We start from the raw sequence: 13159 nt of genomic DNA on the forward strand, positions 1-13159 counted from the left end.
AATATATTAGAAGACCCTTTCCACAACATAAAACTGTCATCCAAAAATCTTGTATAGGATACCCAGTTTCCCACATAGGGTCCATTAAATATATAGTGTTTTTCCCAGAATTACATAATATAGTTGGCAAAGGTGGGGGCACATAATGCCCTATAGCAACTCCAGTCACCTGTCTAAAAATTTGCCCTTCAAAATACAAACAGTTGTGTTTTAATACTAATTCCATAAGGGTACACCAAGTATAAGCTTAGTCTGCCATATAGCGCTCATGTTTTTGCAACTGCACTTTTAACCAATTTGACCCAATGTCATGGGGTATTACCGAAAAAAGATTGTGTACATCAACAGTTACAAACATAGCATCACAAGAGAATTATGTTTCATTTAATATTTTAAAAAATTTCCAGAAGTCTTTACAAACTTGTTGAATATTAACTACGCCCGACAAATTTCTCATCCAAGAATTTTGCAATATAATAAGTTTTAGACTGTTTGGCATCCACAATAGGACAAAATGGGGGGTTACTAATGTCCTTATGAATCTTTAGATGCCAAACATGCTTGTCACCACTGGTTTATCATTGAACATAAAGTCATAATCTTGCTTTGAAATACTTCCTTCAAGCCACAAGTCATTTAAAGTTACATCAATTTTCTGATAACCAACATGTATTTCATTCTTTGATACTGACTCATAACCATCAGTGAATAACAAGCAATTCATTCTGTTTGTGTAATCTACGTGATTCATAATGACAAGCCCACCCCCCCTTGTCAGGCTTCGTTATCCTAATATTGCTGTCTGTAGTTAGTTCATTAAGAAGGTCAAGTTCCTGGCTACTTAAATTTTTTTTTTTTTTAATTTGTTGACCGGAAAAGTCCGACTAGGTTCCACAGATCCTGTTTTCAGCGGAGGCCCTGGGAGAAATGCTCCAGACGCATGTCTTTAGAATGTGGGAGGAAACCGGAGCACCCGGAGGAAACCCACGCGAACGCAGGGAGAACATGCAAACTCCGCACTGAAGGCACCCCGGCCGAGAATCAAAACAGAGAACCTCTTGCTGTGAGGCGACAGCATTAACCACTGCGCCGCCCAATAAATTGCTACAAAAAATATTAGACTTGTGACACTTGTACTCTGACAGCATTGTCACAACTTTTCTCATACATATTAATGGAAGAGTGTAAGGGGGGGATTAGACATGGTGTTGAATAAACGCATTTTGTATGGAATTGTGCTGTGACTTTGTACATTGCTTCTTGGCTTGCTGCGGTTACTGGTCTGGAGCTTTTTTGAATCTGTGGTATTGTCTTTGGTAACATTCAAAGTCCCAAGCTTCCAGGCAGTCTTGAAGGCTTTAATAACAGCCATCACTTCTTGTAATTTCTCCTGCCTGCCCTTCACATTGAGGTCCGAGTTTAGGGGACCTCAAGCTACATCTGAAGCATCCATACACAGGGACTGGTTGAGGACAAGCTGTCTGAAAGACATGTCCTCATTCTTTTGCGACTAGTGCATTAATTATTTCAGTTCCCCCTTTACACGAGACAGGAATGGCATGCTGCACTCAAAGACAGAGTGCTGCTCAGTTTCATAGGCTACTGGCCTACAGGGCATTATAAACCTAGCCAAGAATTTTGCCCATGTTCCAACAAAGACAGCACCTGTCTCCCCTGTCCAGCAGGGACACGTGGGATTCCAGGGGTGTAAATTCTGTTTCCCATCCAGTCATCCAGGTTCCTCTTAAAGAGGGCACGTGATGCACTCTATCTCGACATGGACAGGGAGTCTATTCCACAGGTGGATAAGTGTTTGGGAAACAAATCTATGCCACCAACAAGTTCTATTAATGTCACAGACCAGGTTGAGGCCTTGCGTGTGGGTTGCACGAGTGGAGTTTGACTTACGGATATGCAGCAGCTTCATCAAGGTTGGGTCTGAGATGGCAATGTATTTTAAAACTGTCCCCATAGTGATTGTTGAAAACACACACAACTGACTAAGTAAATTAACCAGGAGTTCTATTCTCACTACAAAGCACAGTACTTAACACAAGAGCCACAGCACAAGTCAGGTATTCTTCAGAAACTGCTGCCCTGTACATTAAAATCTCTACCAGGAGGTGTTCTTAGGTCTTCTGTAGCAGGTGTCGGACTTTTTTTGTGGTCTGACCAGGAAATGAAGCTCATTACCTCTGGACATTATTTGAACAACTCTGGACTGTGGGTACATTTGTCCAATACTGGTAACAGGCGGCCAACCATCTGACTCTCATGTTGTAACACAAGGGAGGAGAGATGGTTTAGAGAAGCTAAGGGATAGGATTTCTGGAGAACTGGGATGTAGAAGGCACACAGAATCATAGCTGCTGTCTGCTAATGCCCTCTATCTGGGGGTCCAGAGTTCCCTCTATTTTCTTATTGCCATATTCTCTTCTGTGTCTCCTTTTTATCCTTTGGCTGTACGTCTTCCCGGTCTCTGGTAGCTAGTAGTTTCAGTTGTATTTTGGAATGTAGTATGAAACAGGTCCTTCACTCATTCTACATTTTTCCATATCCTTCAGTTTTATGAAAGCATTGAAGGAAGGCTGTCCAAAGAGCAAATGATAACCTAATGGGGCATTAAGACGTTTCACTTTCACATCCTTGGAAAAGAACCTAGTTCTCAGTCAACAGCAGCCCATGATAACGGACTCTGCAGCAGCAACCCTGGATGCTGTATCCACACCTTCATATCCACAATTTAAAGAAAGTCTTCTTATCTGTAAGGCAGCCTGGACTTCACGGAGGATAGATACCCTTAAGGTTTCATCCTGCATTCCCTTACAACTATCCTGTAGATGGCTGAGGACATGTTCCTGGGCATTTCAAGATATGGGTCTGATAATTCCCTCTTGCATTCAGTCACTATCTTTTCACAGAGCAGAGTTTGCAGTCACTACATTTGCCCTCGATAATGCAGGAGCTCAGCCACAGGGCCCTACTAGTACAAGTTTACTGAGAATTTTGTCATTGTATAATGTAAGCACATTTAACATTAAGAACATTGCAGTGTATTGGCTGCTATGTGATTGAAAGTCTGTGAAATAGGCCATGCACTTTAAGGACCTCTTACTAAGTTGGCCACTGTCCCCCTTTTCCTAACCAGTAGACTATACTGCATGTGCTAGTTATTTATCCTCAGGAAATTACAGAAAGCCTGTTTTACTATACATTTCTTTGTACTGGCTATAAAATGATTGCTCTGTTATAATTAGACCTGAGGCTGGGAAGCCTGCTACATTCAGCCTTGTTTTTTTCACCTACCCCCAATTCCTACCCTACCCATCCTCTTTTACTCTAATATTATAGTTCCTACAAACACACTTCCCTGGTGACTCTGGTTCCAAAACCCTCCCCAAATGGCCTATTTTCATACATACACTTCTGTTTCTTGTTTCCTGCTTCACTACCTCCATTTAATTTTTAGCCCCATTCCCAACCATCTTTCTCCCTCCCATACTGCTTTGCACTACATCCATTCATAATCATAACCCTCTCTAACAGTAACTACATAATCCACACTGTATCTTTTACTTTTCCCAAATAAACCCTCAGTTCATTGGGTATGTTTTCGAGTAGGGGTCAAGGACTTTGTGAGCAATTTTCCTAACATAGAAAAAGGGGATAAAAGGTGGAGGACTGGGTGAGTTGTGAGGAGAGGTAGAGGATGTGGTACTATGGAGGTACAGAGAGCCTGTCTTGAGAGGTCTGGATGGTGACAGGAGAGGAGGTGGGATCTATGGATTTTCATCCTGTGAACAGATATACTTCTTGCCAAAAGCGTTTAGGTTTGCCTAGCACAGCAAGTTGTTTGTGTTTAAAATAGTTGGTTTTGTGCCTGCCTAAAGATCTCACATCCAGTTCTTTTATCATCTTAACAATATTCAGTGCTTTAGTTACAGTTAGTTTAGATTCTGATTTCCATTTTCTAACAATTCATTTTGTGCCAACCAATATTAAACTTAGCAAGTCCTTGCTATGTCTGGAGAATTTAGATCCTACAACCAGCTGAAAGAGATAATTTCCTTAGTTACAACCATTTGCTCCACCGACACAGAGAGCCAAAATGTTATGAATGCAACAGGAACTCGCACAAGAAAATGTATGTGTCTCCAAGAAGTGTGTGCAAATTAGGAAATAATGAAGTTTGTCCATGGTAAAATTTATCTTTAGGCCATGAAGACTGTGGAAAGAGAACAACCACAATTGTCTGGAGTATTCATTTTTTTCTAAAGTTAAGCAATATAAAGAAGGGGTTTCAGAGCCTTATGTAAGGGAACTGTCAGCAGTACTGGCTCTTCTGTGATGTTACACTGAAACACCATAGCGTAGAGCTGAAACAGTCAAGATGATCTCAAGCACTTTTACGTATCTGTCAGAGCAGAGTTTCTACTTTTAAGAAACTGTTCAACTTTGCAATACTTATCATTCAGGCAACTGCCATCAGTTCTTTATGGTCTGATTCTGTGTCACATCCATTTTCCTCAGTATCTTATTTTCACTAAATCCTAAATGACCGTCCAGTTCCAAATATGACATTTACTCATTCTCATTTAACATTACAGTCAAAGACTGGTCCCCTCCTATGAGGACTACAGTGCTAGCTATCCAAGACATGTCTCAGCAAGGCTACAAGAATGATCCTGAACTTCATTAGTAGAGCCAATGCAAAAAATTTAAACAGTCATATTTACACGATCCTCAGCATCTGCTCTTGTTTTGCCATCAGAAGGAAGAATTCTACCGTGACCCCTCTGCTGTCTCTTCATAAGATAAGGATCTACATATAACCATGTGTGGAATGGGGTGTCATTTCTGGGTTCCAAAGTGATCTATAATAGCAGTTGATCCCCTCACTTATCAGTCTGTAGTTCTGATCCTTTAATGTTCAGAGAACTGAAGCTGTGATACTGAATTACTGTTTTGTTCCCTGGACAGATCTCTACCAAGTACAGGTGCTAGTCAATCACAAAGTAATCACAGTATCACTGCAGTGGCTGGGGTCAGTCAGCTGCCACACACAACATAATACTGGTCTTTCAAAAAGCCATGATGTTTTTTTCCTCCTACATTTTTGCAGTCCCTCAAGACTTTGCCTGATGGCTACAATACTGACACTCAGTTGGCACATTTGTTCTGGGAATGAGGAAGCAGAGCACTTGGTTGTGCCAGACGTCTACAAAAGCACATTTACTCCTTCTCAGGAATCCTCATCAGCCTTACCATTCCCCAGTGAAAATGAGCAGTAGAGAGGGGCCAGATTTATGGTCTTGGGAGCCGGTCTATTCTATCCTCATTTTGACCATCCCCTTCTTCTCAGTGGCTCCTGTAAATCTGCTGCTGCTATCGCCTGAGGGGGAAAAGTACATCTCCACATGATGAATTCCCTTAAAACAAATGAAAGTAAAAAGTCCTCGGCATTCAGAAACCATGTAGCTGAAACACTGATATGCCCTTTAAAGGGCCTCCACTACAGGAGGTTTAAGATATTACACACTGAAGACTAAGTCTGTTAGGTCTTGTACGTTTATTTACTAAATGGTTTGTGTGTGCGACCTTTTTACCCTTTGTTTTAAGGTTAATACTAGAATTTACCTGACTCTACCTTAACAGGTTTATGAAGCAACAGCTCTCACCGATAACTGTGCAGAGCTACTATTCTAGACATTTTGTTAAATAAAACTTATTTCCTCCAATGGAGCCCTGCAAGTTTACACAGTAACTCGCAATGAGAGGAGCCTAAGTTTTTGATAAAAATTAAATTATGTCCACACATTTCAAACAAATGTTAATTTCTTTGGAACCTAAAGAAGTATAAATGATAAACTCTTCAGAACAAGCTATTTTTTTACTGGTACTATTCTTTGTGATCTACATCCTAATCTTGATTTTACAAATAACAGTAAATAAAAGTAACTGTTAAGTCTGTAATACTGTGTGAACAACTTACATTATCTCAGCAACTACTCAATTTACATATATACTGTCTGCAGGAGTTTGCTCACCCAGTGGAGAGGTTTCATATGAGGCTAAGCAATTCTCTCTCTACTACTTGGTTGTTGTGATATTGCAACAAACATGAACTTTGTACAATATAAAATAAATGTGATACAAACGACTGATATCCCTTTACCTGCACTAGGCAGAGGTCAAGTAACAATACGGTTGCATTTGCAATTGTCTAGGCTTTCAGATGAAAACTTTTAATACTCTGCATGTAGCATGGTTTCAAAATCATTAATGCATAGATGAATAAGCAATACTTGATGCCTAGAGATTGTGTGTGTGTGTGTGTGTGTGTGTGTGTGTGTGGGGGATAGTGGTATATAAAGCTGCTAGAAACGCTCCTAATTAAACACCTGCCTTTTAGCTGCTTTGTATAAAAACATTTTAAATGCACAACAAAAATGGCTTTGTAGCAGTTTCAGAGTCAGAACCAATCAGAGTAATTCAGGAGAAAAGAAACCCAGAAACAGGTTCCAGTCGTAGTTTAAGAAGCCAGTGACACAGAAAAATGTCAATGTAACTAAATGTATGACAAACTACATAATTTACTGAACCATAGCTATTTCATACTATGGTTATACAAAATGCAGTGTGGAGACAAGACAGAAGTGGAAAATAACTACCATGCCAGTAAGGCAATCTGTCCTTATGGCCACTGCAGTGGAGTGATATTTGTATTGCAAAGAACAGAAAATATGATAAAAAAAAAATTCAGTTTCTACTTAGATGTTTCATTTTAAATCTACTGATACAGTCAGATATTCTTTCTGAACATGAAAATTCTTTTTACCCCTCAGTGAAAATGACTTACCTTCAGTTGGTTGACTAACGTGAACGTCAACATCCTAAAAGGTAAGGCACTATACATTGTAAACAGAAACTTCGACTTCCTAGAATGCATGCGGCAAAAACCTTGGAACATGCAACTTTAAAACATTGTTTACTGAATGCAGACCCCCCCACCCCCCACCCCCAACACCAGGAGCGGCCCTAGGTCAACTGGTACCCTAGGCAAAAGGACTCCACAGTGCCCCCCAACTCATTACCTGGTGCCCCCATCCTGGTCTACCTACACCAAATAAATACTGGAAAAGTGCCGGCTGGCCATGCCCAACACTAGCTAATTATATATACTAACTCCAGGACTGCATAATCCCTGGGGAAAGAGAATATTTATCTAGCCGGGGATTGCTGAACTCAAATATGTGTCAACTATCTGTACAGTCGACCAAACTCCCTGCTGACCAAACCAAAGGAACCAATGTAAACACATGACTATATTATATATCATATGGTTGCCTGATTAAGCAATGCACATGCTGAAAAACGGCAAAAAATACATTAAGACCTTACCAATCCTTGCACATTTCCAGAATATTCCCAGGACTCTAAAGAAAAACAGACAAAAAATAAGACAATTATTACATGAACAGTCACTACTACCAAATGAATGAAATACGCTTTTAATATTGGTAAATATATATACACTTAAATACATAATGGTAGTATCAAAAACAGTTAAATGGGATAGGCCCCCTGTGGCTTCCAACATTCAAGGTAAAAAACATGCATGGAACCTAATGGCAGGTGAAAATCACTTGGCCCGTCAAAAGTCGTTTCTCCATATCTACATCAAAGAAAAAGTTTCTTAGGGAAATTATGAAGTCACTTTAAGACATCCAACAATGAAAGTACTCTCACTTCATTAACCTGGTTTTATAAATGATAATACAACGATGAATAATTCAACCATTATATACAAAACTTATCAACATTCAACAGATCTAGCTTTGTTTCATAAACCCCAAACATCTACTTAGCTCCACAGATAATACATTGTTACTTATTGGAAGAAAGCTGCAGTGAATAACCCTACACTTAAAATACATTTATATACCAGGTTTTCAGATTTCAGTATGCAATTTCAAAAAATACAAATCATGTTCTACAGATACAAAAAAATGCAAGAATGAAAAAAGTGAGTGCATGCAGCAAGAAAAAATGTGTTAATGAATGAATGAGTAATGCACTTGCATACAAGGCACGTATATATGTATACACACCCATTTTATGTCATCTGAACAGATGAAATGAATAAAAGTAAAATAGTTACAACTGCACAAGGTTACAATAATAGACTACCAAGACTGTTACATTAGTAAGTACTAAACTGAAGAGACTTTCCACATGAAAGTACAGCTGTGTACATTTACCATAAATGTAGATGTTCTAGTGTATTCACTGCTGCAGTCCTGACTTGCGCGGTTTCCTGCCATGGAAGCCCTTTGCTGGCCCAGCTACTAGGGAATATTTTCCACTCCTCCTAAAACTGGTGGACACCCTATACAACGTCACTATGTTTGGGTATAAAGCGAGTTGGCTGATGCCATGACCGCAGTACTTTCTTGCCCCTAACAAGTAGAAGCTCCTCAGTTTTTCCTTGAGGGCAGGAGTCTGAAGCCCTGGATTCCAGAACAAGTGTAAAGGAAGAAGGGGGCCACCCTTTACTGAGAAGGTGAATGTTCCAGCTTATCCCACAGGCCAGATGAGAAGGAGGGAAATAATACTGCAACAATGAATACACTTGAACATCTACATTTATGGCACATATTCACAACTGTACTATGCTCTTAAATGTTTTACTTCTGTAGCCCTGACTTGTGGGATGGATTCCCAAAGCTGAAAAGGAGGGTGGATGGAAAGACTAAGGAGTGGCAAAGATAACCTACAAAACAGCAGTGGCAAATCCTGTTCTGGATGTGGAAAAGGTAGAAAGACGGTAATGTTTGGTGAAGATATGAACAGAGGAGCTGCTCCAAAATGTCCTTGGTGGACACCCCTTTAAGAAAGGCAATAGAGGTAGCAACAGCCCTAGTGGAATGTGTTCTCACAGCATCAAGAGGCTTCTTAACATGATGGCTGTAGCAAAAGGAAATACAGTGGGAGATCCATTTGAAAATAGTTTTGAAACTGGTTTCCCCTCAGAGCTACTGGCAAAGCCAACAAAAAGTTGGTCTGATTTCCTAACATTCTTGGTTCTGTTTAGGTAGTAACAGTTAGCTATACACATCCAAAGAAGGGAGGATCCTTTCTCCCTTGTTCTGAGGGTTAGGAAAAAAAACGCAAGTGTATGGCCTGCTTTAAAAAAGTCTCATTCAGCACCTTGGGCTTAAAGGAAAGGTTGGTCCTGAGAGACACTCCGTCTGGGTGGAAAATGATGAATGGTTCCAAACACATAAGGGGCCTGAAGCTCTGACACCCTTCTGGTTGAGGTAATGGCAACTAGGAAGGCTGTCATCCAGGTTAGGAATTTTATATTAGTGGAAACTGCTGATTTGATGGGTGGGAGGTTGAGCTTTTCTGGAATGAAACCGAGGTCCACTGTAGGATGTCCTTCTATTCTTATGTTCCAGTATTCTTACCATGAGGGATTCACTGCCAAAAGCAGTCCTGACGTTCAGCCAGTACACAAAAGACTTCAACCACTGCAAGGTACATGGGACTTCGCACACAGGACCGCAGCCGGCGTAGGCCATAAAACTGATGTCTGCATGTACCATCCTCAGAATTTCCCTGCCACCAGTCTGAACGCCATCAACAACTGTTGGTCTGCTAGTCTGAGTTGTTTGCTGGATACAAGAGTTTCAGATAAGTGCCCCATTGAGGTTTTCTTTTATATTTGTGCTACTGCTTTTTCTGCTGTGAGGTTACATGTCACCCAAAAAGGGCAAATGGCAGTGTGGAAGACAAAGTCCACATAAAGACTGTCATGATCAGTGTCTCTTCTGCTCAGGGCCCAATGAAGACCATAAGTCTTGTCCTATCTGTAAAGCTTCCATTCCCAAAACCCTACGTATCCGCCTTTCCTCTCAATATTTATCTTGAGGATCAGAGATTGAAATAGTTAGCATGTGACATTAAGGAGTGTATGTCGGGGTCTTCTGCTAAGAAGGTGGCTAAGAAAGTTAGGCCTGAAGCTTCAGCTGCACCTCCCCTTCCAGACGTCTCTCTCAAGGCCAATGAAGGCCCGGATTTTGGTCCAGATTCTAAGGAGGGTACCACTTCAGAGGCTGCTAGGGATCCTGTCATCAGCACATCCTCAGAGGCTTTGGAGACGTCCACTTTGGATGAAGGTATTCCACAAATTTTAGTAAGAGAGGACGCACCGACAGATGTTAATGAATGTAGGCCTACATCCAGTCCCTCCACCTTTCAAAGGGCTAATATTCCTCTTAAAAAGCAGTAAACAAAACATGTTTCGGCTCCTCAGGATCCACCTGCTGATTGACAAGCTTTCACGCAAGGCTTGTTCAATACCTTTATGGCTCTTAAACCTCTCTCAGGGTTTTCCCTTCCTAATCTTCTAACTTCTTCAGCACAAAAAAGGATCAGAGTGCAGGATTCTTCTGAAGAGGAGGATTCCTCAGAGGATGAACCCTTGGCCTACTCTGCTCAGATTACCATCCCCCTGGAGTATACCTCCCCTCAGGAAGGGTCCAATAGCTCAGAGTTTTCTGGTGAAGAGATCACCTTTGGGGAGACTATTGCCAGGATGAGAGAGTATTTTAAGTGGGACTGCTTTCAGGTTTCTGAGGTGCAGAAAAAGGTACTATGACTTGCTTCAAATGGAGTCCCCATCTCCTGCTGTGTCTCCAGTTTACCATCTTTTTTTATGCCTTTTCTTCTGCATCAAAGACCCTAAAAGGCCAGATAGGTTCTACAAAGTTCCAGAGGACTGCAAATGTCTTTACAAATGTCCATCATTAGATCCAGTGACTGTTTCTGTGGCTGCTGATAAACCTTCCAGACAATTGCCAACCACTTCTCTTCTCCCTTCAAATAAAGTAAGACCATGGAAAGACTGGGAAAAGAAAGGCTTATACCTTGGCCACCCTAGCCTTCCGTAGTTACCAAATGCATACGACCAAGTATGCCTTGGCTATCCTTTCACACATTACTCAGCTTCTGACTTTCGTGAGTTAGAAGTCACAGCTTTCATCACTTCTCGGGGATTATGCTACTCCATTAAATGCAGCTATGATGCAGATGAAGCATCTACTAAAGCGGCTGCAGCTGGCTCTGTTTTGAGGAGATACTCTTGGTTGAGGTTTCAACCACTTCCAGATGACTTTAAGGCTAAATTACTGGAAGCTCCCATATATAATAAGGCCTTGTTTGGGGCTGCAGCAGCAGACTTGTTCAACTCCTTGCAGGAGAAAGGTAAAGAATTACAGGACCTAAAGCACATCTTTGTGTCTCCGGTTCCTAAATTCCAAAGGAATTATTCAGCTAAAACTCCTTTTGTTAGGAAACGATGTCACATTCCTCCTTCCAGAAGTAAGAGGGGTGTTAGGAAACCTACTGCTTCCAAATCCTCTCTCTGCATCTTTCCCTGTCCCTTCTAGTCTGGAATCAAATTACTCAAGATTTGTGCTCTTTCCAGTAACCACAAAGTATATTTCATAATGTGAGAAACCCTTCCTTCTTTCATGGGTACTGCTCACCCACCTCGAAAGCAACTACAATTTTTTTTCCAGAGGTGCTCCTTGCACTGAAATCCCAGGGAACTATTGAAGTTTCACTGTATCAAAGAAGAGGGGGTTTCTACTCCAGGTTGTTTATGGCTCCCAGAAAAAATTGTCCTTGGAAACACATTTTGGATCTTTCACACCTCAACACTTTCCTAAAGGTCTGAACCTTCTGTATGCTTACTCTGCCTACAATGTTTCTCCCTCATCCTTCCACAAGCTTTTATGGTCTCCATGGACATCAAGGATGCTTACCCTTCACATTCCCATTCACCCCCTTGTCACGAAATATTTGCTTTTTTTGTTGCTTTATCACATTTTCAGTTCTCCGCTTTGCCATTTGGTCTCTGTGCGGCACCAAGGGTATTTACAAAATGCTTGGCTTCTGTGACTGCTTACTGCAGACTTCAAGGGGTACAGATCTTTCCATATCTGTATGACCTCCTGCTCCAGCCATTCCTTCCAGAGACCTTGCAACAGAAACACCGTTTCACTATTGCCCTTCTACAAAGACTGGGTTTCACAATAAACTTTCAAAAATCTTTCCTCAACCCTTCACAAGACCACGTCTTCCTGAGGTGCAAAATCCAGACAGATTGAATGCTGGCCTCCCTGCTCCCTCAGAAAATTCAGTCTCTAATCATCAACTTCCAAAACCTTTGCCCTCTGCAGTCTCTTACAGCCAGGGAGTTTCTCTGCCTTCTAGGGGTCATGGCATCCACCATCCCCATCGTTGCCTCTGGCAAAACTTCATATGAGGAAATTTTAGTGGTACCTCAAATCCGTTTGGAGCCAACATGCTGTTGTCCCTCTGCTTCCTTGCCTGAAGAGGGAACTTCTTTGGTGGATTCAGCAAATTTCCCTGAACCCATGCCTTCATCTGCATCCTCCTCTTCCAATTCAGGAACTGTTCACAGACACCTCAGACATAGGTTGGGGGGCAGCGTTTGTATCTTGGAAGGTTCAAGGCCTTTGGTCCCCTTCTCAAAGAAAGGAGCACATTAACATAAAAGAGATGAGAGCTCTGCTGTTGACTCTACTGACCTTTTACTCTCTTTTTCATCCAGGCCCTCTAAAACGGTTTACAGACAACACCACAGTTCTTTGGTATATAAACAAACGGGTGGGATGGGGAGGCAAAATCATACCTTTTGTACAGGCTTGCCCTCGTGGCATGCAAACTGGTAATTCAGTATGAGGTCACCCTTCAGGCAGTGTACATCTCCTCCAATCAGTATGTAGTGGCAGACACTGTGAGCAGGTCCATGACAATGCCAGAAATGTGTGTTTCTGAACATTCTTCACTGGTGGTGCATTCCTCAAGTAGATCTGTTTGCCTCCCTTTGAACAGACAACTTCCAAAATGTTGTGCCACAGTCCCAAGTCCCTCTGCTGTGGAAGGTGGATGCCCTTTCTTTCTTATGGAAGGGAATGTCTCTCTATGCATCCCCCCCACCCTTTTTCAGAAAGTTCTGTTGAAGACTCAGCAGGACAAACCAAAAATATGCTGGTGACTTCCTTTTGGCAGACATTGGTTCTCTCTACTTCAGCATTTAGCCAAGGGCAATGATCACAACTTATAA

General features: G+C 41.5%; 1 protein-coding gene across 1 annotated transcript in view; it reads right to left on the minus strand.

The window, feature by feature from the left end:
* The window catches only part of TMEM167A (transmembrane protein 167A), a 362271-nt gene that overhangs the window by 91163 nt on the left and 257949 nt on the right, over positions 1–13159 (minus strand). The window contains exon 3 of the mRNA XM_044064258.1: positions 7402–7436. Within this exon, the coding sequence (XP_043920193.1) occupies positions 7402–7436 (35 nt within the window). The remainder of the gene's footprint in view (positions 1–7401; positions 7437–13159) is intronic.

Source organism: Protopterus annectens, chromosome 2.part2, assembly GCF_019279795.1.
Source record: "Protopterus annectens isolate FY-2018-M chromosome 2.part2, PAN1.0, whole genome shotgun sequence".
In the NCBI taxonomy this organism is placed as follows: Eukaryota; Metazoa; Chordata; order Ceratodontiformes; family Protopteridae; genus Protopterus; species Protopterus annectens.